The sequence below is a fragment of the Primulina eburnea genome, chromosome 12 (genome assembly GCF_022965805.1).
Source record: "Primulina eburnea isolate SZY01 chromosome 12, ASM2296580v1, whole genome shotgun sequence".
In the NCBI taxonomy this organism is placed as follows: Eukaryota; Viridiplantae; Streptophyta; class Magnoliopsida; order Lamiales; family Gesneriaceae; genus Primulina; species Primulina eburnea.
The window spans coordinates 33,410,335-33,437,077 of record NC_133112.1 but is presented as its reverse complement, the minus strand read 5'-3'; the positions used below and the strand labels follow the sequence as shown (position 1 = coordinate 33,437,077).

The 26,743-nt window shown below is 36.2% G+C and overlaps 1 protein-coding gene and 1 pseudogene across 1 annotated transcript; one reads left to right on the top strand and one right to left on the bottom strand.

Annotated features, from left to right (window-relative positions):
• Positions 1–574: 574 nt before the first annotated feature.
• Positions 575–3,035, bottom strand: LOC140807625 (probable carboxylesterase 11; annotated as a pseudogene).
• Positions 3,036–14,506: 11,471 nt separating this feature from the next.
• LOC140806937 (F-box protein SKIP14-like) lies at positions 14,507–18,444 on the top strand. Its single transcript, XM_073163503.1, has 2 exons — positions 14,507–16,510; positions 17,177–18,444. The coding sequence occupies exons 1-2, from the start codon at positions 15,467–15,469 to the stop codon at positions 17,732–17,734; spliced, it is 1,602 nt and encodes a 533-aa protein (XP_073019604.1). The 5' UTR covers positions 14,507–15,466; the 3' UTR covers positions 17,735–18,444.
• Positions 18,445–26,743: the final 8,299 nt, after the last annotated feature.

Here is a 26,743-nt window from a genome sequence, read left to right as displayed (position 1 = left end):
CTTGTTTGAATATCCTTTAAGGTTACAAGAATTTCTTCTTGTTTTTCTAGGATTTTCTCAACTCGTTGAGGTACATAATATAGCAAAGTGCCATAGCTTTGTACCGTTTTTTGGATTTCTCTAAGATCTGACGAAAGCTTAGAGGAATCGGGTGTTATCTCCAGAAATTTATTGTTCTGTATCATAACTTTACCTGAGATTTTACCTAAGGGTGCTGAAGCTTCCCTTTCTGGTTCTGATATCTAACAATAGTTAGATGTACTTGTTTATATTCCAAAATATTGGAATATTCCTTGTAAATTATTTTCCTTGAACTGAAGTTCAGATCCATAATTTTTTCGATATTCTCCTTCTCATACAATTAGTTACTAGTAATAATAAAATTTGTGTTTGAAATAAATCAACTTTAGCTCTGATACCATTTGTCGGAGCGCGAGGATCAATTAAAATTAAATAAAATACAAGGGCAATTTTGGCATTTTTAAACTTATTTTCTCTCACCAGGTATCAAATCATAAGTTCTTTTATATTGGGTACTGATACCCAATTAACCCAAGAAACATCAAGACTTCAATTCCTCGAAACCGCTGAATTTAGTACGGAGAACCACGTAGAAAGATAAAATATACAACCATTTCCCTTGTTTATGTACAAAGAAGAAGCTCAATGTCCAAAAGAATAAAAATAGTGTGGTTCACCTTTAACCAACCTGGTAATGTATTTCTTACAAGCTTAAATAGTAAGAAACTTCGCAAAAATAATTCTGACATCCGTATCTTTCAGGCACTCCACCAGAATTTGAGTTGAGCAATGCTCTTGAGATTTTAGCTCCCTGGTGTTAGCTTTCTCTCCAAATTGCAAGAGAAAAAGTAACAGTGGTTTCTTGTATGTTCACGGCATTTTTACAAGTCATTGTAGATGTATCCTATTTTGGTTTACTCAGTAAGAAAACTCGTTGCCTCTCAGAGATATGTACTTCTTGACCCATATAGCAATGTCCTCAGAGCAGGCCTGTGATTGGGGGGTTTTGAGGAGTAACTTCAAGGGTTGCAAATTCATGAATGACATCTTTGTAATCAAGAACAGGGGCATCCACGTTCACCTTTCGCAGTGCCTCTGAGTATGCAATGGCTCGATCACGCATCAAATCGTGTTCAGCAACTACTGTGAGCGTTGGGGGCATGTTCTTCAGAGGCACCCCTCCTGCAGCCACAAGAGGGTTGGCAGCCGGGTGGTCCAAATTAAATTCTTCCTCTGGCAGGAAGAGTTTCCATGCAAGAAGTGACATGGATTTGTCGTACAGATAGGAATTACTTAGTTTGATCTCGGAACGAGTCGGACTGCTTCCAATGAAGAAAGGATACATGAGGACTTGAGCTACCACTCTTACAGGATCTAAAAGCTTGCCCGCCTCGACTGAATATTGTGCAACATAATTAGCAATGTTGGCACCACAGCTGACTCCAAGAAGAACACATCTGTTTCAAGTTCACAGAAAATTACTTCACGACACCAATACTCATAACAAAAGACGAGGGTCTGAATAATAGCTAAGGATACAGTTGATAATTTAGCAATAATAAAGAACCGGTACTGCTACAGGAAACAGGTGGTGAAAAACACATACAGTGGACCTACAGAATCGAATCATATAGGTTTCAATGCAACATTTCTACAAAGGAATCAGTCAGTTTTCACTATTGCTCATCATCAGGCCGTTTCTCATGCAAATACATTTCTTTCAGAAAAGATTGGTCAGATATCAAGCAGCGGGAAAAAAGCAAGAAACACGTTAAAAAAAAAAAAAAATAACATTAAATGGTAGACAAACATGAATATCCTTGATATGAAGCCAACCCGATGAACACAAAAGGAGTGGAGAAATAAATACATGATGCTTTAGTAGTGTACTTCAACTGCTTCAATTGTTAAAAAGCTAAACTAGAATAAGCATTCAAATCAAACAACATGAACAGAAGATCACAGTTCTAACTTGTAAATAAACTTGTCAAGATCTACAACTCCATCTCCATAAAAAACAAAACAAAACAAAAAAAAACAACTTTTTACAGATTCAGCAGGCACGAATTAACTTAGTTGCTTGGTTCATAAAGACAGCTCGATTACGATAATCAAAGAACATACCTAGACAGATCACCATGAGCAGCCAGCCAGGGCTCAACCATGGATGTCCCGAAGCCGTCAACAATCTGCCTCCTTTCACCTGTGGCCCCGTAACTTAAGCCACCTCTTCCACCCCTTCCACCCACAATGGTACGATTATACTCTTCCAAATTCGCCTGCTTCCCCAACCAATTCAAGACCTTCACCCCATCCTCAAATGCAGCAGGGAACCTACTCTCTGGCGCCAACCTATAACCGACAGCCACCACCACCGCGTCACACAATTTCGCAAGTCTCCTACAAAAGACATCGTTCGCTAGAGTATCATTCCCCCCACTCACCCATCCCCCTCCATGAAACTGCAGTATAATAGGAAGTTTTCGACAGTTCTTCCCATTTTTCTCCGGAAAATACCCCCCATAAACCCCATCAACTGAAACTTTCTTTGAACCCCTGCCGGAAAAGACCTTAACTCTAATATCTGGAATTGATTTAGGTGAAACAATAGCTGAATCAGGGAGGAAAATTCTAATCGAAACGGACGTCAAGGGATCAATATGGAGATCTTTAGTGGCCACCCCTTCGGAAAAGCTGGGATTTGCGGAGGACAACTGTTTCATCTGGTCTTGAAACAACCCCATATGGTTTTGAGCTCGGAGATTCGATCAGGGTCAGTAATTTACGTTTGAGGAAGAATTTGAACACCACACTATACAATTTCACAGTTACGCTCGGCATTTTCAACCTACCCAGGCAGGAATACGCATAAGCTGTGTGAATATATGCGTAAATGCGTGGTGGACAAAGCAGATAAAGTTGAAATTCAGGGCATTGAAAAGGAGACTGGTCCCTTTCGAATGCATGAACTTCTGGAAGAGAAGAAATTTCCAGGGTTTGAAATACTTATTTTCGAATAAACGACGTCGTTACAGCGAGGCGCCAACCTGGACTTTTGGTTCCCTTCCAATCTATTCCATTCTTGTCAGGCGACGTCGGCCAATTACAAATCATCACCGTGCCTAAGGTGTGTTTGGAATGCAGCTAAAAACGAGACTGGAGAAGAGATTTAAAAACACTATAAATTTTATTTTTAGTGTTTTGACTTATGGTATTTTAAAACGAGATTGATATTAAATAAAATTTTATAGTTAATTTTTTTATATGTTATTAAAAACCTTATTTTTAAATTAAAAGTCTAATTTTCTGAATTTAGTCAAATTTTTTAAAAATTATTTAGTGATAAGATGGTTTTTCTTGTTAATTTTTGTTTTCAAAAAATTAATTTTTTGTATTAAATAATTGATCAAATCCAAATTTTAAATAATATTTTAACTTTATTGTCAAACATCGAAATGAAATCGAAGTCAAATTTCAATCTCAAAACCCTATTTTATTCAACCAAAAATAGTGTAAGTAATTAGATAAAAAAGTCTATGGATACATAATGTTGTATAGTGATTGTATATTGCATAAACATGTGTATTATATATATATATAATTTATTAAATTTTGATTTAGTTACGATATTTATAAAATTAAATATGACACAAAATTAGTAATATAATTTTTTAATAATGATGAAATATAATACTCAATCACACTTTATTGTACTAGATAAAATATAAATAAATAATAATTTAATAAATAACAAAATAACCTTATTTTAAAGAGTATAGGACCTAACATTTGTCGCTTTACCAAAAGTTATAGCAGGTGGTAATGGTGCAGCTCAAATATTTTAAACCGTACAGCAGCTCAAGCATCACGGTTCAATCCTTATATCAAACAAGGACAATCATTGCACCCAACAATCTCCCTCCCAATAATTGCACTCCTTACACTCAATGGGAATCGAACCCGTGACCTTGGCTCTGATATCAATCGTAGGATCGAGCATTTGCCGCTTTACCAAAAATTATAGTTGATGATAACGGTGCAACTCAAATCTTTTAAACCGTACGCAACTCAAGTACCACGGTTCGATCGATCTATCAAACTGAGACAATTGTTACATCCAACGAAAAGTTAAATTCAGGAGCCAAATTAGAGATATTTAAGTCAGATGTGAGTGAGGTAATTAAAAAATATATAAATAATAAAAAAATTAATTAGGTATGGGGGTCTCGATTAATAATTAATAGGGGGAGTTGGGGTTCAGTACCTATTTGACCAAAAACTTTCATTCAACTCCCTCCTATCTATTAATTACCTAAATTACCCCTCAATCCTTATATTTAAATAATTTGATTTTCTCTTTTAAATAATGGTCCATCATGCTTCCGTAAAATAAAATTAAATATTTTACCTCTTTGACCGAAGTACCACCGGGTTATATCCACCGTATTTTACAGACTGCTCTCACAGCCCAACCACGCGATCGCAACCGATGGTTACCGACGCAGATTCCTTCAGCAATACTCGGCACAACTCTAATTCGTTTCCTACCTTAGAGTGTATAATAAAATATAAAATTTTGAAAATAATACATGACAGGGGCTGAGAGCAAAGATCTCTTTTATTCAAACACAAACATTTATTTATTACATAGTAACCTCCTGTAGAGGAGGAGAAACTTGTTTAGCTACTCACAGTAGCTGAACTCCCTACACACTAATAAGAAAAATATTACAACCTTGTATGAAAGAAATGAGGAAAATGTTCGATGATCTTCACTTCCTTCTTCCGGCTTTATTTATAGGAGGCTCTTTCGGATTTGAAACTCGGATTTCAAATCTTCATTAGCCTTTACAGCTTGCTTGGGGACCATGTAGTGGTTGAAGGGTCCCTGTCTAGATTATTAATCTGGACATCAACTTCTCATCCTCCTTTATCTCTCTTAGATACCATTGACGATGAGTTTCCAGGATATCGGCAGTAATTTCATCTTTTTTATACTCTTTGAAATGATTTACTAACCATTTAAGAGCTTCTGCCTCTTTCCTCTTGTATGTTAACCTTCTTTTCAAAACTTTCAAATATACTCGATACATTTTTAAGTTTTGATTCTGGTGTGTTAACTGGTTTCCTTTCTGTCCTTATTTATAGATGACTTTTCGGGACTAGTTAATTTACTTTTATTCATTGGATTCCTTTTAGATTGGTATCCAATGCTTGCTGAGTCATCCACCATTTGTTATTGGTGGTCCATTTGTCCTTTACCACTAATTAGTGGTTGTCTTGTTTCTACCACTCACATGGTAGTGGTCCTGCTTTTTGTAATGGAGGGTCACATGTCCCTTTTAATTTTGTCGAGGAATCTTTGGTTTTTTGTATCCTCGAGGAAAATGTGTATGTGGTCCTTCCCTACTTGTGCTTGTGTCGGTAAAGTTTTTCCGATCTGATCTCGGTTTGAAACCTTTACCAAACTCCGGTTTCTTCTGGTCTTGGCATTCAAGGCAGATGTTTTCTGACCATCTTCCTATATGTGCCATGTTACAGAATTTCCGGCGAGTCTCTTTGCTTGCCGGCAGCTTGCTGTTCCACAAAAGATTTCTTTTCTTTTCAAATAGATCTTCTGCAAAACTTGTTGTTTTTCCTGTCATGGTATTTAACAGGAATGATCCGTTCACTGAATGATTGTAGAATTTGAACGGAAACTTGACTTTATCCATCTCAGTGAGACAGACCCAAATACCTCAAGCTCTTCTGGTAGAAATATCATCTTCAGTTATTGAAGACACCAGGGGAGTTTCTTCTGTCGGAGGGTCCTTGATAAATTTCTGGACATTTGAATCTGGCCTCCTTAGCTTGATGAAATGAAAGGCTTCATGTGTGCCTTTCCATGCTGGTTCTGGTGCTGCACTGAAAAAATACAATTCCAGAATATCTCCTCTGGACAAATAATCATTATTTGCCCAAGTTTCATGAACAGCTTCCTGGATCCATTTTGGTAGACATGAAATTTCCGGAAAGCTGGGTGATGTAGTATAGACTGAGGCGAGAGCCCCAAATTCATACCAAGCTTTAACCTCCTTGGGATATGAATTAGGTTTCATCCATACCCTTGGATATTTTCCTGAAACATCAACCCTGTTTGTAGCTGGGTTAATGCCTATTCTTGATTTCAACTTCTCCCAATTCTGCTGATAAACCTGAAATGGAGAGATTGTTGTTTCGTTAGTACCAACCTTAGATTTGCCTTTATCAATTCGAGGCCTAAGGTTGATCTCTCCCTCTTCAATCCCCGAGGTGAAGGGTTGACTTGAGGACTCAAGATAAGGATCAGGAGTCTCAACTTTTGTTTCAGTCGACTCATCTGGTGATGATCCCGACTTAACACTTGTGCAAGGGGTATTTGAATCCCCCGCTACAGGTATAGAGTCCTGTACTCGAAAACTCTCCATTTGAGAAACCAGTGGTCTCTCAATGCCCTGGAGGATAGGCCTTTGCGTTACAGACCATAACTGAGTATATGCCTGTAAACATCCTGTAATTCGATCAGAGACAATTCTCTTATCAGCTTGTTGTAGCCTTCCCGCAACTTCTGCGTTAACAGCTAACTTGTTGAACTCGGTTTGAAGCATTTCAAGGTGTTCCCTCAAATGCCTCTGCATCTTGATAATAGCATCAATGTCAATGCTGTCCATCTCTTGTTAAAAAATCTGCAAGAATATTTTCATGAGATTTTATTATCATAATATCAAAAATATAATTTTGACATAAAGCTTGCCATCGTAATAATCTAGCCTTCTCCGGTTTAGACTCAATTCTATTCCTCAAAAAGGCTTTAACTTGAGTGTTATCAACTTTCAAAGTGAATTTCTTTGCAAGTAAAAATAACGACCATTTTTCAAAAACCCTCTTTACTGCATAAAATTCTTTTTCATTGATGTGCCATCTTATGGCTTCTGCATCTGAGAATAACCCACTACAATATCTGCATGGTTGTTCTCCCTCTGGTGTGAGCTTTGTTAATACTGCAGCCCACCAATGATCACTGGCATCGGTATATAATACCAGATCATCCTCGTCTTGAGGAATAGCCATCTTTGGAAGATTTTTGCAAACCTTCTTTAAATGGATAAGTCCTTTTGTGTGTTCGTCTGTCCATATAAATCTAGCATCTTTTTTCAATAATGGACTGAACACCTTCCTGTGTTTTGCTAGGTTTTTAATAAACATCCCAGCAAAATTAACAACCCCTAAAAAACTTTGAAGTTGCTTTTTGTCTTTGAGATTCTCTGGAAAATTCTGCACCTTTTCTACTATAGTGTTCTTGCAGAATTATTCCTGACTCATCGATTTCAATTCCGAGGAATTCAATCTTTCTTGTAGCAATGACTGCTTTCTTTTCAGATAAAACCAGTCCTTCTTTCTTGCAAACATTAGAGAAAATTTCCAAATGTTTAACATGTTCATTCATATCTTTGGATGCTATTAAAACATCGTCGATGTAAACAAACATAAACTTGAAATAATCTTTGAAAAGATTATCCATCTTTCTTTGAAATATCTGGGGTGAGTTAGCCAATCCCATTGGTAATAATTCCCAAATATAATGTCCTTGAGGTGTGGAGAAAGCTGTGAATTTCTTGCTTTCTTCCTGCATCCGAATCTGATAGAATCCCGACTTGCAATCAAATTTAGAGAATATCTTGGCATTGCGAATGCAACTAATCAAGTGTTCTCTACTAGGTATAAAATACCCATCAAACTCCAGAATCTTATTAATTTCTTGATAATTAATAACCAATCTGGGTTTTCCTCGTTTAATCTCACCATGATTTCTTACCAGAAAACCTGGACTGCTATATGGTGACATACCTGCTTTGATTAATCCAAGGTCCAAATGTTCCTTGATTATAATCTGCATATCCCTCTGATCAATGATGTTCATTGGGATGGGTTTACAACGGACAAATTCATACTCTTTGCCTTCCTTGATCTTAAGGCAGGCCCTGAGTTGATTTCTGTCCCACCATGCCAAAGGATCTTCGTTATAATTTTCTTTGATCCTTTTCTTGACATCTTCCAGTGATACCTTAGATTCAAACTCTACTTCATTTGTATGTAGAGTTATCTTAAGGCATTCTATATCTTCTGGTTGGAGTTCCTTATCTGCTCTTAACTGGAGCATTGTTTCTCCAAACCGTCTTGAATCCTTCATTTTCGGGTTCAGAAGTTTTCCTGAATCACCACGCTTGCTGCGAAACTGGATTGGCAATTTTCTGTAAAATGCCTCCCTAAGTCTCTGGACTATGATTTTGTGAGCACATGGTGTTGTGAACACTAATCTTCTAGTCTCATTTTCTTGTGTATAGGACTTGAACATTTGTAGGAAATTATTTCCTAACAATATGTCAGCTCCTGTGTCATGAAAATAAATTGGTGGTGTCTTTACCTTGTACCAAGGTGTTTGTCCAGCACCGCCAATCATGATTTCAGTCATCTTAATCCCTTTACATAAGATTAAGATTCTTCTGGAAAAATCTCTTCCAGCAATCTTGGGTAACTCTTCTTCCAAATTATTTGGAAAAACTCCTCGTTTTGCTGTACATATTCCAGCACCTGAATCAATATATGCAGCAAAGTATTCTGCCTTATATTGTTCATACAACATTCCTACTTGAATGTATATGGAGAATGGACTTGTGGTCATTGTATTTTCCACATTTTATCTTCTGCCATAAACTCCATTCCATATTCTAGACGTTTCCAAGGTTTATGTTCCTCGAGAAACTCTAGTCCAAGAATCAGTCGATCTGATTCTTTTCCTGGAATTCCTTGAATATGAACCTCCAATTCTCCGATATTAATCAGTCCTTGGTAAGTTCCTATTATCGGTTGTTCCAAATAGTATATTGAATTACAAGGAAATTGATTCCTTTGTTTTGTAATGTCAAATATTATTTCTAACTCCTTCCACCCTTCTGGGCATCTAAGTTTTCCTATTGTAGAAAAACTTTTCAGCTCCTGTTGGGTTTCTATGACAGGCCTTTTATCCCATCTGTAACTTGTAATTCTGTCTCCTTGAAAAGATAGTCTTCTTGATTCCAATCTAAGACTTTGATTCCTCTGTAGAATCGGTTTGTCTTGGATCTGGATATCTGTTTCCTGTATTAAAGGAAACTCAACTCTTTCTGGATAAATTGCCTGAGCAACTTTTCCGAATATTTCAGGGATTTCAATAAACTCGTTTCTAATAAACAATTCAGAATGATGTGTATTAGATAGAGCATATGAAATTTGGTAGGTAATAGAATATGGCCTATTACCTTCTTTCATCAGCCTTTTTTCCTTGAAGTTCTGATGTAATGTCAAGGCTCGGCTGAAATCTCGATCTGCCAGGTTGTAGGCTATCCTTGGATAGATTACCCCTACAATTTTTCCTGCACAGAGGTTTCCTGAGATTGTTCCCAGTACTGAATCTTGTAGATTCCCCATTCTTTTATCGCAAATAGCAATATCGATAGGTGAATCTATCCCTTCTTTGAAAGTAGCCTTTATCATAATTTGGATTGCTCCGATATGAATCCAGGACATAGTCCTTGCTACTTCTATCTTGAGTTTTTGTAATTCCTCCTTAATTTCTTCGGAAGGAATTAACTGCATCTTCATTCTATTTCCTGTAAGTTCCATTGGGATTGCCATTTCCCTTCTAGAAACTTTATAGATTAGATGATGCTTTCTGTTTCTTAGGCCAAGACTTCCTAAGAACTTTTCTACCTGTCCTGCAGAGAAACCTTGGTATCTCTGTAGACTCGGATTTTCTCTCATGATTCTTTGAACCATGTTATGAGATATTGTTGTCTGGCTAAAAAACCCAGACAAATCTTCATGTGTTTCGTGTCGAAACACCTCGTCTTCAGTCAGATTTCGATTCTGTTCCATCAGATTCTTCCTGACTTAAGACTTCTTCTTCTTCATATATACTCTCATATGAGGCAATGTCCTCAAATCGGTATACTTGAATGAGATCTTGGTAATAAACTGCATCTTCTATATCCGGAGTAGAATCGAAGCGTTTAATACCTCTTTTCTCATTTTCTGGACAGTTGGTCGAGATATGATCTCTAGCTCCACATGTCCAGCAATTGCAATCTTTGAAACTTTCATTGGCTCGCGTATGAGCTCTTCTGAAAGTTTTCTTTGTAGGTGTTCTTCCTGTGCTTCGAGATGAACTCGATGCCTGGGATGATATCCTACTTCTCGATGGTCCGCTTCTTTGTCCAGATTTATAAGATCTGGCTTTCTGTTTGGACCATACGGATCTTGATTTCCAAGAACTTCTTCCACTTCGTGCATAAGGATGAGTCCTAAAACTTTTCCTTTTATGCTTCTGTGGTTTACTTCCAATAATAGTTGGAAGATCATTTTCCTTACAACACAAAGGAGTTCTTTTGTTGATACCCCTTAGGCGTTTGTAATTCTTTTGTAACGCTGCCATATGACACCATTCTGCCAATTTTCCTTTAAGGAAAGAGGCTCTTCTTGCCAATGTATCTGGATTACCAGGTACGTATTCCCTTATGAGCATTTCTCTCCAAGGACTTGGCATTTTTGCGAAGAAAAGCTGCATAGCTATATCTTCTTCGACTCCTGAATTCCATCTATATTTGGTGAATAACATAATGTATTCATCTACCAAACATATATCATGTAATTCAAGACTATACAGAGCCTGAGTATATTTTTTCTTTTTCTCTGTATCTTGACTATCGAAATAGTCTACCCCTATAAAGTGTGCTTTGAATAGGGTAGCCATCTTTCCGGCGATCTCACTAAGAGATTCCCCAACTAGGACTGACTCTTTCATTTCTGATGAAGTCATGTCCCAAGCAATTTTTACTGATCCCATAAGACTCATTTCCAAAAGTTTAATGAATCCTTCTTTGTTGAGATCAAGTGTTCCTGCTGCAATCCTCATAGCAGATGTCCAATCGTCTATGAGATCCTCTCTGTTTTTGAAGTCCAAAACATCAAGGTTAAGCATAACCCCGTAAGGATGTATAGGATCTAAAACAGTTTTCCCATAGGGTGTTTGGTGCAAAGGAATTTGAGTTCTCCTTGCCCTTGTCCCCGCTGGGTGTAATTCTCCACCAGTATGGAAATCAGTCTGGGATTCTCTCATATTTACATTATGAGATCCCCTACTTTCCCTTGGTGGTTCCTGAGAAGATGACCAGGTTATTGCAGGTGGTGTTTCACCTACTGCTGTATTCATCTTTAGATCTACTACTTTGAGATTTGCGAAAGATTCCGCAAGCTCTTGTAGATCCTCCAAACCAATCCTTTCTAAAGTTGTCATCAGATCAATTTCTTTTCTGAGACAGACTTGATTAGATTGATCATCTTTTCTTCTTCAGTTAAAGGTTTTGACACCACTCTGGCCTTCCCTTGTTGATGTAACAAAGGTTCGGTACCAAAGGATGGTGGTAACCAGCCTCCTGAAGTTCTTCTACTAGAACTTGGTTGTTGTTCTAGTTTTTGTATTGTTTGAATATCCTTTAAAATCTCAAGAATTTCTTCTTGTTTCTCTAGGACCTTTTCAATCCTTTGAGGTACATAATATAGCATATTGCCATAATTTTGTACCGTTTTCTGTATTTCTCTAAGATCCAGAGAGAGCTTAGAGGAGTCTGGTACTATCTCCAGAAATTTATTATTCTGAATCATAAATTTTTACCTGAGGGTGCTGTTGCTTCCCTTCGTAGATCTTCTGTCTATACAGATTCATTGTTCTCTGAAGAATTTCTTCTGAGTAGATTTTGAAGTATGTTTTTACGGTTCTTTAAACCTTGTAAACGCATACCTTTCGTTCTGAGTTCAGTAAAGCATGTACTTCGCTGTAATTCTTGTTTTAATTGAATTATTTCCAGGGAAATAAGTTCAATTTCGAGCTGGATGGTAGTCCCTGGCATATTTAACAGATCAGTGAAGATCTGGTTTTTTCGGCCTGTAAGAGTCTACCTTTTGTGTATGCAAGGTTTTGCAAACACTGCTGTCTTTTATCAGGAGATAAATTTCCTTTGTTCTCCTGTTTCTGATATCTAACAATAGTTAGATAAACTTGTGTATATTCCAAAATATTGGAATAGTTCTTGTAAGTTATTCTTCTCGAACTAAAGTTCGGATTCATAATTTTTTCGAAATTCTCCTTCTCATACATTTAGTTACCAGTAATAAAAATTTTCGTGTTTGAAATAAATTAACCTTGCTCTGATACCATTTTCGAAGCGCGAGGATCATTTTAAATAAAATAGGGAATAAGGGTAATATGGGTATTAGGATAAGCATTTTCTCTCTCCAGGGAGTTGAGAGTAAAATGGGTTTGATTGGGGACTGTCCTCCAATTCTCCCTAATTAATAACATGTATGTATAAATAAAATAAAATATAACAAAAGAAGTGAAAAGACATATAATAAGCCACGTGTACTGCAGAGTATCCTTGGGCCTTGGGCCAACACAACACCTATGTAATAAATATATGGCAAAAATTTGTGTGAGACATCTCACGAGTCGTATTTTTGAGACGGATCTCTTATTTGGGTCACCCATGAAAAAGTATTACTTTTTATGCTAAAATTATTACTTTTTATTGTGAATATGGGATAGGGTTGACCCGTCTCACAGATTATGATCTGTGAGACGGTCTCACATGAGACTCACTCTAAATATAAATATATATTTTATTTTAAATATGAATTTAATATATCTTATAAATATATATATTCGCGACACTGTCGATATTTACTCAGTATACTTAAGAAAAACAAACTTTGAGTTTTGACTAGCTGTCACGGGTGGTTAGATGTTGAATTCAGCTTAACCTCACACACAAGAAATTATGTGTAAGAAAGATGATTTTTTTTTTTACTTTAAAAAATTAATTAGTATATAACAGTAAGATAATTGAACTAGAGAACCCCTAGTTCAACGTCAATAATCTTACTTCCTATACAAACAAAGTATCAACACATTTAAGTTGGATACTCGAGCTCGAATTCGAAATCATTGTTTCTATAAAATCCCACACACGACGTCTCGCGATCTTAGATTTAATTGCAATATTTCGATCAAGTGTATGTTAATTTTAAATTTCATGCTTTCATATTAAAGAAGGATTTATTTATTTATTTTTCCTATATATGTATATATAAATAAATTTACCAAATAAAACTGGATTTTGACTTGGAATATATAGATGAACATTAATGGGATAATACCTATTTTCGTCCTTCTCGTTAACCGCTTTTCCCATTTCAGTCCCTTGTGATTTTTGACTGCTTAATTAATCCTTCATGTTTTCAAAATATTCCCGAATTGATCTCTACCGTTAGTCTGACGTTAGGGGTAACGTTGACTTGACATTAGCGACGGTTTTTATTAAACCGTCGCTAATTAGCGACGGATTTTCAAAATATTAGCGACGGTTTAATATTTTCATTAAAAAAAATAATTTTAATAATTTTAAAAAAAAACTTAGAATCGGACTATGCTAACAATATTAATAATCTTAACACACACTTAAAAATTTACAAAAATTTAAAGCGAAAAAGTTAACTTAAGTCGAAACTAAAATCGTGTGAGAGAAAAAAAATTTAAGTGTTGTAAAGTGGTGTGTATGAAAATGGAAAGAGAGTATATTTATAGACAGTTTGCGACGGGTTTTGGTAACACCGTCGCTAATAGTGACGGTAATATTATTAACCTTGAAGTATAGACGGTTTTGCAATCACCGTCGCTATTTTACCAAAAGCATAAAGCAAACTGTCTATAAATATACTCTCTTTCCATTTTCATACACACCACTTTACAACACTTAAAATTTTTTTCTCTCTTTCCATTAGTTTCGACTTAAGATAAACTTTTTCGCTTTAATTTTTTGTAAATTTTTAAGTGTTAGTTAAGATTATTAATATTGTTATCATAGTCCGATTCTAATTTTTTTTAAAAAAATAAAAAATAAAAAAATTAATTTTTTTATTTTATGGAAATAGTAAACCGTCGCTAATGAGTGACGAGTTAAAACATTGTCGCTAATTAGCGACGGTTGTTTGAATGCTGTCGCCAAATAGCGACGGTTTAAAAACTCTGTCGCTAATTAGCGACGGTTTCTCCAAACGCCGTCGCTAATTAGCGACGGTTTAATATTTCCATAAAATAAAAATTACTTGTAATAATTTTTTTTTAAAAAAACTTAAAATTTATTTTATGGAAATAGCAGCGACGCTAATTATCGACTGCTTTTGAAAAACCGTCGTTAATTTCTACCATTTTTCATAAGTCAACGTTAAGCTTAACGTCAGGATAACGGTATGGATCAATTCGGGAATATTTTGAAAACATAAAGGATTAATTAAGCAGTCAAAAATCATGAGGGACAGAAATGGGAAAAGCGGTTAACGAAAAGGACGAAAATGGGCATTATCCCAACATTAATCCATTCCGTAGCGAGATAGAAACAATTTCCCCTAAAGTGAAGGAATTCCTCTCCTTTTACATTTTCCTCCCCGCCACCATTTCCACCCGCAAACGCCGGGAATACATCTTCCCTCCACACACGTGTCCATTTCCTCCGCCTTCCCAAATCCCTAATCCTCTCGCTCTCTCAATTTCCTCTCCAATTTCTCTCTACTCTCCCCCTTTCCAAGTAAATTTCTTTTGTTTTTCTTCCATCCTCGTTTTTCCTTTTGCCCAAGTCGTTGTTTTTTTATTGGAGAATTTTGATTGAAGCTGGCAATTGCGAACGTAGATCAGGCGCAATCGGTGTCTCTTTCGGTCGCGTGGTAAAACAAATAAAAACAGATTAGGGTTTGGGTTTTTCCTTGAGAGATCAGGTTTCTGTTTCCCCTTTAGAAATTTTGTTTGGTTCTTTTCATTACGTTTGGGTGGGTCTGATATATTTCTGAGCCCTTTTGTTTCAGCTGTTTAGGAATTTAAGATTGTCTTTAATCCGTTGGCTGAAAAGTTTCTGTTTTATTTTTTTTCCTTATCGATTTCTTTGGGATTCGTTTATTCTTTTATTGTACATAATAGGAAGATTCCGGTTTTTTATTTTTGGGATTGATTCTATAGTTAGCTGGAGATAATATGATTTTAGGGTTCTTCACAAGAAAAACTCGGTGAAGTTTTTGATGCTTTATTTTAGTTAGTTATTGAAAATTGAGGGTTTTCTTGTTGAATCTTCTTGAAAAATACGTAACTGGGAAAATAAAAGGTTGAAAAACGCAAAAAAAAAAAAGGACAAAAAGGGTTCAGAAAAAAAGGAGAAAGAAGTTTAGGGGGACGTTCTTTTTTTGTTAGAAATAAGAATATATTACCCGTTTATCTCCTTTCTACCGGGGCTTATTAGATGAGATTGAAAAAGATTCAGAGTTAAGATTTCGTGGAGTTGTTGAAATGGCCTTGAACTATTCGCACCGCCCAGTACTCACAGCTCATGTTTCCGATGATAAGTTGGCATCACCTTTGAGGATTGTGAATGGGTATTTGGTTGAGTGTGTTCCCGAGATGAATGGGGAGGGTTATTCTGGTCTATGGCATGGGACCCTAGGAGAAATTGATGAGCGAAGTATAAACTGTGGAAGGGATGGAGTTGATCTATGTAGCTCTTCAGAGTCAACTTCCAGGGACATTGTTGATCTTTTACCCTCCGATCCATTTGGCATGGATATAAAGACCACTTTCACAGCCATCACTGGATGGCTCGAGGACTTGGAGGTTGATTACGGAGAGTATGTAAGGAGTAGCAATGTTATGATTGGCCAAGAAGAATATGGATTGTTCGCGGGATGGAATTTGATTTGGAATAATGCTTTGAAATTCCAAACGTATTCTAGCAATGTTCAGTTCAACGAGAATCCGAATTTCGGTAACTGGACCTTTCCAAGTAATTTTCAGGCCTATGAGAAACCACATCTGGGCGTCCATTCTTTTCCGAGCAACGATCGACCTAACGAGAAATTGAATGTGGTCAATGAGGTTGATCAAAATGGGGAGGAGAAAGATATTGGAGTTGCATTGGCTCCATATGACTTTGGCAATCAATCTGTTTGCAATGTGAGTGATATTGTGGGCTACGAGAACGGGAGTACTAGCTACAGTTGTGAGCCGCAATTTGATGATAAAGTTGAGGGTGCTTCCAATTTTGATGGAGTTCCCAATGAAGCTTTGGCTTTTGCTCTAAATTATCTGGGAGTGAAGGACCTTCTGTCTGTCGAAATGGTTTGTAAGTTCTTATGTTCCACAGTCCGAGGTGATCCTTTGTTGTGGATGAGCATCCACATTGATCAGCCTCTTAACGAAAGGATCACGGATGATGTTCTTCTGCACTTGACAAACATGGCTCTAGGTAAGCTGCAGTGCCTGAGTTTGGTGGAGTGCCCTAGAATCACTGATGATGGTCTGGGTCGCATACTTGAATCTAATCCAAGATTAACTAAGGTCAGTTGCTCAACTTGGTGGATTACTAGTTTATATGTTTTTCGTTTATGTTGTTTGACCTTTTCCCTGTTAATTCTTACTTGATTTGATGAGCACGTGGAGGTTTGTATTTGACAATGTCAGTTTAGGGTAATAAATTTGAGGAAGCGGATTTTAATGTTTGTTTTGCTCACATAGGATTTTACGTGTGATGTAGAGTTTTAAGTTTTGTGAATATGATAAACTTGTCGGACATTGGGCTTTAGGTGTTTGACTTCTCTGATGACACAAAAAGATTAGGTGTGTTCCCAATGATGTCTTCCATAAATTTGTACTTTCATTTAAGAAAGATGGAGAACTATTATTATTACCAGCCAGTACTTAACATGTGCTTTTTTGTGTAATAAATATATTTCATATTTGTAGATAGTGGACCAATAATCCACTTTCTGTATTTAAAAGCCTTTTAATATTTAATAAAGGATCGTTTTTATATATATATATATATATATTCATATTTGTTATTTCACTCTCCATGTGAAATTTTAGTCACGCAAGTATGAGAACTTGTGCCTTCGGAATGTTGCGATTGTGGTTGAATTAGTTCTTGTTGAGAATTATCTGATCAGCCTGTATGCTTACTATGATATTATCAAATTCTAAATCATGGAGTTATTTGCTGTGTAGTTGTCTGTTCCTGGATGCACAAGGCTCAGTATTGAAGGTATAGTGCATAACATCAAGATGTATAACTCTAACAAAGATGTTGGAAGCATAAAGCAACTGCGAATTGGGGGATTCTATGGTGTGACACATGAACATTATGAAGAGTTGAAGGTATTATTGGGTGTTGATGGTGACAAGCTTGAAAGTCCTCACAAGCCACATTTCTATCACCGAGGGAATTTCTATCTTCCACACGATGATGATCGTGCAATAGATATTGAAATGTGTCCGAAATGCGAAAAATTCAAGTTGGTTTATGATTGTCCGGCTACGGGTTGTCAAGTTAAAGATGATACTGCTCAAGTCTGCAGGGCATGTACGCTCTGTATAGCAAGGTGTGCTCAATGTGGCAGGTGTGTTAACGACACTGAATATGAGGAAACTTTCTGTTTGGAATTGGTATGTTCAGATTGTTTTAAGCAGCTGCTCCATTACCAAGATAGGCTGGATGAAAAAATTGACCCCTCCATAGATCTAGATGGACCATCTGATACTTCAGTCTTCATAGGTAGCGGGTGAATGTGGTTACTTGCTAAGATGTGCCTTGAATTCTTAAAACAAGAAATCGTTTGAGCTTCCAGCTCCTTGCCGCGGTTCACATGGACTCGTGCAGGTTTTTTGCTGCGTACAAGATTACTTTTTACGTTTATGCAGAAAGAAAGCAAAAAAGAGAAAATACAAAAAATAAAGGAAAAATATAAAAGCAGAAAAAGCCCAATAAAGTTGGAAGGAAAATGATTAGGAAGTAAGATTATTCAACATGGTGAACACGATGTTTACTGGGGTGAAATTTCTTTCTCCGGCTGATTGTGCACTGGGAGCTCTACAATCTCTCGTGGTTCCTCAGTGGCCGGAGTTGGGCTCGACTGACATCCAGTCAGCTGCTTTTGATCTACCAAGTGTAAGTTTGATTCATTGATCCTGTACAGTTTAAGATTGGAGCTGTGCTCGTGAAGTCTGATGTATGTGAGTCGTTGCTGATGTGATGGAGATTGGATCAACCTTCTGCAGGATTTGCGCTGCTTGATCTACAGCAATCTATATGGATTTTCATTGGCAGTATTTTGGTGCTTCTGTTTTGTTGTATATCTGTTTTGGATTTGAAATGGATATTGACCCATTGTTTTCGTATGTTGGCTTTCTTGATTGTTAACTTCTGTTAGGAGTCACGTGTACTCTTGCTTTCTAAGAAACATCTTTACTACTAATAAGATAATTTTAATGTCGTTTGAGTTGGTCTGGTGGTGTTCTTCTGGTTAATGTCATCACACGTTTGTAAGTGAGCATACATCACCAACGATTTCCAAGTTAAGTTTGATATCAGGCCTTGAAGTACATGATTTGTGTGTGTTTCATGACTTGATAGGTTTATTGGCTGAACTGTACACTCTCAGGTTCTATACCGGCAATTGAAATTAAGATATCTGTAGCTTGCTCGACTAATATATGATCAAACAAAGTTCAGCCGGACCCATTGAAAATTTGGTAATAGAACTAGAACTCATTCGACTAACATATTGGCTTTCTTTGAAGTAATTTAACGTGAATTTGAACCATGTAGTCCCTTTCTACTTGAAAAAGTTCATGTCACCACGCCATGCGAGGACCTCGGGAGGCATAGCACCTAGCGGCGTGTGGAAGAAATTTCAATTTTGGCAGTTTTCATCATTTTGAACATGATAATGAATTGCAATATCCTCATTACAAGGCAACCATCTTTCTATACTAGTACCCAATTGGTAGAAAAAAACCCACGAACTCGATGTGTGCAACATAAAAATTATTTTTATATATAGAAAGAAACTTAAATTGATTTAAAAGATAATAAATTATTTTAAATATTACATGGAAAAGAACCAACTGAATGACAATACCCATACTCGCACTCGAGACGGGACAAAGGAAAGACCAAAGTTTTTGACAAAAATCTGCACATCTACATCAGACCCTATTTTCCAGGAATTTTGTATGCAATTTTCGACATTTTTAATGTATATATGAATAAGTGGGCTTAATAGCTTTTGGACCCCAAACATCAAAAGTTCATGAAACCCTCTTTGAAATTTTAATAGGCTAAATAATTCCACATTAAAATATAATTCCCAGTAAATTATCATTTTTCACATTGTCGTGTCCTCTACAAATTCGGTATTGTTTCATGTTCTACTTCTCTTTCATTGTAGGACTATGGAATTACAAGATTTCGTTCATTCTTGTTGGTGTTGGTCAGAGACGGATTTATTCTAGGGCTGTACTGGGCTGTAGCCCAGCCCACTTTTTTTTTAGCGACGGTTTTTCAGAAACCGTCGCTAATATTTGCGACGGTATTAGTAAAACCGTCGCAGATGTTGGATCGGCGACGGTTTTAATTCAAACAGTCGCTATTAGCGAATGTTTTTTGGAAAACTGTTACTAATAGCGACGGTTGTGTCAAAAATCGTCGTACATCAATGTCTTAGTCCAATCAAGTCCCGTCAATTTACAAGGATGAGACCAAATTCATCTCATATCATCTGATCCGCCCCACCTCAATTCTACAAAATTTCTCTCCCAAGTCCAAAGCCCTTTAGCGACAGAATAGAATTGCGGACTCCCGAAGAAATCGAATTGCTCATCGGCAAGGCAACAATCCAGGTAAGAATCGGATATGCATTTTTTATTTTGTTTTTTATAGCTTCTCTGCGTGATTTGGGGTTTCTTGATTGTTTGTTGTTGAGTGACTATTACTTGTTTATTTGTTTAATAATTATTTTATTCTTGTTTAGGATTATAACTTGAACTATTTCAGAATCTTCGTTTTCAGAAAAAACGGTTTCAGAAATTTTATTGGTTGGAGTATTCGCCTGCAAAAAATAAGGCATATTGTTTCTATTGTTTTCTTTTCCTGAATGATGTTAATTCATCTAATATCTCGGCATTGGTCAATGAAGGATTTGACAATTGGAAAAGGGTTAACCAAGGAAAAACATGTGCTTTTCTTGCCCATATTGGTCCTGCAGCTTCTTCACCTCATACTATGTGTGAGAGAAGGGCTGAAAATTTGATGAGGCCCTCACAACATATTGATAAAGTGATGCATGCACAATCTAAAGAGGAAAAAGAGAAAAATCGTCTGCGTTTGAGCACCTCGATTTTATGTTTTAAAATCTCGTAGGGCATAACTTCATTGAACGATATAATGTAATTTTTTTTAATAATATATAACTTATCATATTGAGTTCAAGCCCCCCAACTTTTATTCATGGATCCGTCTCTGGTGTTGGTGTCTCTTCTCTTAGCCGATCTTGGAGCAGGCCGTCTGTCACGCCCCGAGCCTGGGCCCGCGTCTACGTGACTGCGCAATGGGTTCTATTGCAACTACTTCGTATTCGTCATCGTTTTACGAATATGATTAATCAAAAGATACTCTTCTAATTTGGATCCGCTCCTCATGCAACGAGGTTGCAATCCAAACTTTCAGCTACCAAGTTGTCAAGAAAACGGATGGGAATTGAACGATTTGGTCGAATTTAACATGATGGCATTTTGAGACTGGTTTGGATGTAGACAAGGACAAACGTAAAAAAATGCGCCCCTATGATTGTTATTGTGCTGCCGCTATTTAATACACCATAATGAAAATGTAATGCAAAAGATCAATGCCAAAGCATATTTAATTTGACAATGGCTTGATAATGTCGGCAATAATGGAGTGGAGCATTTAACGAGGAATGACCACGTGTTTGTTGAATTCATTCAGTGGACGAAAAGAATTTTGAAACGGAATGATGTGTTCAGACGGAACGCGTTTTATACGTATGTTTCATACCTCGAAATTTCTACTATAAATAGGTGCTTCATTCCTTCATTTCAGATTATCCCTTCTTCGAGTTTTCTCTCATCTTATAAGCATTTGAGTGCTTAGTTCTATAATATTTGTGAGGTGTTTTGTTCTCCTGTATTAAGAGAGTGTGTGATCTCTTTGGAAACACAGTGAGTGAGTTGTACACCACAAAATATTATAGTAGAAATTCTTTTCATCTTGCCCGTGGTTTTTACCCTAATAATTTTTAGGGGTTTTCCACGTAAATCTAGGTGTCCAGTTTATTCTTTAGTTTCGGGTTTTATTATCTCAAATTCCGCACGTGGTACCAACAGATAATACAGGAAAAATTACTTTGTGGGCAATAAGAAAACAGATACCATTCCCATAAAATCTAACTCTTCTCTGTGTTATTGTATTTCCTGAAGTGTTGAAAGTTTTTTTGAATCGACCACACCATGTAAATTACATTTCAAGCAGCTTCTGAGGAAAGTGTTACGACAAAATACAAAGTTGATGTTTTTAACCTCACAGACGACGAACAAGAGAATGAAAAAGAGAAAGTTGTTGTTGTGCACAAGAAGATAGAAGTTGCTGCCAACATCACTCCGAATGTTGAGCAAAAGTACAGAACACGTAAGGACGATAGTTTTGCAACATGATGGATGGGTACGTACAATAAAATTATAATGCTGCATGTGAACACCTCTAGAAAACATTGTGGAAATCATCTCGCAGCTAACCCTTCAAAGCGGCTTCTGATGAAGAAGCAAACAACTCAATATATAGTACTTGATAACTCTGACGAGACACAGACATCATGGCACTTTGCCAGTCAGAAATTTGTACGTGAACGTTTACATATGTACCGTCCAATGCATCAACACAGCCCAACACAATAAAATTTATGCATATAAAAATGATAGGTCAATGTCAGTATTACATAGCAGTATGCTTGACAGATCCTTCTTGTATAGTGACTTTTCCAAAAAGTAAATTATTCAAAAAAATGTAAATATTACCTTGAACCACTTCCATGTCTTGTCGGTGCAAGTGTAAGTGACTGTGGAAGGCTTCACAAGCAATATAGTATGTAACTTCAGGACCGAGCCTAGAAATGAACGCTGATTCTTTGACCGCTTCGTACATAATCATGATCAATAATTCGATTTTTCTTATGATGTGCTAAGATAGACAAAAATATTTCCACCTTCTCTTCAATCCTAACATATCTAAAATCTCACATCCCCTCGACATGAGTTAGCGAATAACATAAGTAGGCAAATTAATTTATATTCATCCTCAAATTCGCCATACTTTGAACATCTCATGTTTCGATAATCCTATGCAAATGATTTATTTGTGCATTTATTCTTTTATTCATGGTGTACGAAGATAATGTTCTATGTACTTGACGTCGTCTTCTTGCGAGTAATCTCACACGGTGTCGTACTAAAAAATGTACTATAAAAATGGTATGAATCATCATTAGGTGCAATAGCACAAAGAGTCTAATGTAACGACGTCTACTGTTCATTTTGCATGCTTACTTCCAAATATAACAAAATTAAGAAAGAACCTATCTATTAAGAGATTTCTTCATGAGAAGCATACAGTTTACGGCTTGGTGGAAAAATCAAATTTTCGGAAAATAAAATGAGAAGCATATAATTTACGGGATGTAAGTAAAGAGCTGATATTTTGAGTTGACAATTTGAAGTTGCTGTTATTGAGGATTATAATATGTTTTTTGAAGTGAAAAGGGAGTTACTTTACTCATATGATAGTAACGAAATCGAGATAGAAAGAAGTAAAAGTTTTTAAGGTCTTATGTGAGACTGTCTTACAGATTTATGCTCGTGAGATGAATTGACTTGGTCCATACCTCGGGGAAAAAATAATAATTTTAACATAAAAACAATATATGCTCGTGAGATGAATTGACTCGGTCCATACCTTGAGGAAAAAATAATAATTTTAACATAAAAACAATATATTTTCATGGATCAAGTCGTTTAGGAGATATGTCTCATAAAATTGATTCGTAAGACGGTCTCATTAAAATTTTTGGATTAATTTAATAAATAAATTATATGAACGAAGAAAATTATTTTTAATATATTTATGTTATTTAAGTTATGGTAGTATATCGGCATGCATTTTATTAGTCTATTCAGTAAAGCATTTATAAATTAATAATTGATAAATTAATAATATTTTTATAATACTTTTTACATGATAAATTAATCAATAATAATTTTTGAGATGATCTTTATATAAATTTATCATTTTATCAATAAAATAATTTAATAATTATCAAAACATATTAATCCATTTATACAGATTTTACTGTAATATGATGATTATATCAACGAGAGGGTACCATAATTAATAATCTTTTACAGGTACTGCCAAAATTATCTCAATCGAATTTTTTTTTTTTAATATTCGAGAGCTTTAAATTTTTCATGTGTTAAGAAAAATGTTTTTCAAATATACTTTATCGGAAGATTCTGTATTTTACTATCTTGATCTTTTATTTGTTAATATTTCAAATGACCGTTAAGATATTTATTAACCCAAGATTTTATTACCAAAAATAACTAAGAACCTATGATTTTACAAGGAAAGTCTCGTGTATTTGTTGTCTATATATACAATATCATTTTCGCAGAAAACATTCGAAAACTTGATAGTACATACAGTGCAATGGAGTATCACCATGTTTCTTCCAGATTTTCTCAGCCGGCAATGCATGTCCGAGCAGGGGCGGAGCCAGAAATATTACTCAGCCCGGGCTAGAATTTTTAACTCTATAATTTTTTAATATTTTAAATTCATCTATCCGGGCTAATATCATATTATTTCAAAATTATACAAAATTTACATATATTTTTTTAAAAAAAAATTGAGCCACCCGGGCTAAAGCCCGGGTATGTAAGTACATAGCTCCGCCCCTGTGTCCGAGTCGCCAACGGAGGGGATTATGGTTTCTTGCTTTCCATTCCCATCGCGAGCGTGGACTCTATTTGGGTTGTTCCTGTGATCATTGGCGGCCTCTTCTCTTACAGCCACACGCACGGGGGCCATGCGAACATCAGACAAACTAGTAGCGGCGCTCCCTTCCAGCCGTCGGGAAGTCTTCTAGGGGGGTTTCACGAAGACGACACATGGATTCTAAATGCGCACGATCATCATCCTCTACATTCACCTCCGGAAGCCAGTCCGCAGGCTCCGAGCACCAGCAATGGCTTGACAGATCAACACACAGTTTCCAAGTTCTTGGAGACGAGGAATTCAGAGGCAAGCGGCGGCGACGAAGAAATCTGCGTCGTTTGTCAAGATGACTTGATCAGCGGTCGGATTGCGACGCTAGATTGCAGGCATAGATATCACGTGGAGCAGGGGCGGATTTAGTGTAGGACGAACAGGGGCCACGGCCCCCCCAAAAAATTTTAAAAAATTTTTTAGTGTATATTAATTTTTTTTGAACTAAATATATAAAAAGATATATATATATATATATATATATATATATATATATATATATATATATATATATATATATATGGCCCCCCCAAAATGAATGATACGTCCATGTATCTCAGTGGTTAAAGCCAATTACAATGTTTGTTCCGCCCGATTTTGAATCCTGGTGGCTCTTTTTTTTTGGATTAGCGACGGTTGTGAAGAAAACTGTCGCAAAATCCGCGACGGTTTATTAAAACCGTCGCAAAAACCGCGACGGTTGCTTTTTGAAAAAACCGTCGCAAAATAAACTAAGTGGCCCCCCCCAGTTTCTAAATCCTAGATCCGCCCCTGACGTGGAGTGCATAAAAACATGGCTTACTCTGAAAAACTTCTGCCCCATCTGTAAAGCGGTGGCTATCAGGACCGTAGATTCTTGAAAGTATTAATGTTTGACTTTGATTGAATGGTAGTTTTCATTTGGTTTCGAAATTCACTGTTCATAATAATTACACGCCTTCGTCAGTTTCTCGCATCAATTATTGTTAAGTTCTTGTGTTTCCTCTGTAATTCACTCACTTGAACGAGATATTATCATACCGAAATACAATTTTTTGTAGTATTTTTCTTAAAATATTAGCGATAAAAAGTGAAAGGCAACAAAGTTTAAATTTCGAAGTATGTTTGTTTATCGATAAATGCAAGATTTTGTTTGATGTGAAATATAAGATAACTGATTACACAATTTTTTCAGGATTTGATTTCGTTTCATAAGATTTATATCATAATTAGAACACACCCATTTCAACTTTTGTTTTGGTGATTGATTCATTTAATTTTGAAGGAATGATTAAAGTACGAAACTCATCACAATCAATGTTTAATTGAAAATTTCTTAATTAGATTTATCCAATTAAATGAATTCGTAATTTTCCAGGTAGTTTATTTAATTATTTTTATGAATGAAGGAAATTATTTTTTATGTATTAATGTTATTTAAGTTGGTAGTATATCTTCGTGGATTTTATTAGTCTATTCAGCAAATCGTTTATAAATTAAGAATCCTTTTAAAATAAATTTTTTTAATGATAACTTAATAAATAATAATTTTCAGATGGTCTTTATATAAATTTATCATTTTATCAATAACATAAATGAATAATTATCTAATAATACAAATATGATTAGAACATATTAATCCATTTATCGAGATTTTACCATAATATAATATAATATGTATATATATATCAACGATAGATTACCATGATTTTTAAAAGAAATGGACGCAAAGGGTAATTAAGGAAGTAAAAAGTAAAACTTTCTTTCGACTTTCACAGGTACTGTTAAAATTATCTTAATCGAAAAATAATTTATTTTAATATTAGAGAGTATTTAAATTTTCATGTATTAAGAAGAGTATTTTTATTAAATATATATAATTTAAAAAATGTTTTTCAAAAATAATTTATGAGAAGATTCTTTATTTTTTTATCTCAAAGTTTTATTTGTTTTAAAAAATAACTATGACCGACATTTGCTGCCATGGATGAAATCAAGATACGCGTAATTAATATTTCATGTGATCGTTGAAGATATATATTCTTCACAGATTTTATTACCAAAATTAACTACCGACCCATGATTTTACAAGGTAAGTCGCATGAATAATTTGTCGTCTATATAAACAAATATCATCTTCGCAGACTTGATATTACGTGCAGTGCAATGGAGTATCACCATGTTTCCTCTAGATTTTCTCAGCCGCCGGCGATGCATGTCTATGGAGGGAATTATCGTTTCTGGCTTCCCATTCCCATCGCGAGCGTGGACTCTATTTGGGTTGTTCCTGTGATCATTCGCGACCCCTTCTCTTACAGCCACACGCATGGGGTTCATCCGACCATCAGACAAACTAGCCGCGGCGCTCCCTTCCAGCCGTCGGGAAGTCTTCTGCAGTGGGGGTTCACGAAGACGACACATGGATTCTAAATGTGCACGATCATCATCCTCTACTTTGGCCTCCGGAAGCCAGTCCGCAGGATTTCCAGCCGTCGGGAAGTCTTCCAGGGGGGGTTCACGAAGACGACACATGGATTCTAAATGTGCACGATCATCATCCTCTACTTTGGCCTCCGGAAGCCAGTCCGCAGGATTTCCAGCCGTCGGGAAGTCTTCCAGGGGGGGTTCACGAAGACGACACATGGATTCTAAATGTGGACGATCATCATCCTCTACTTTGGCCTCCGGAAGCCAGTCCG

What these genes read in the sequence shown, in the direction of transcription:
- LOC140806937 (XM_073163503.1), top strand. Translation starts at nt 15,467, where the DNA reads ATGGCCTTGAACTATTCGCACCGCCCAGTACTCACAGCTCATGTTTCC. An exon ending in CTAATCCAAGATTAACTAAG is followed by an intron (nt 16,511 to 17,176) that starts GTCAGTTGCTCA and finishes TTTGCTGTGTAG; the next exon opens with TTGTCTGTTCCTGGATGCAC.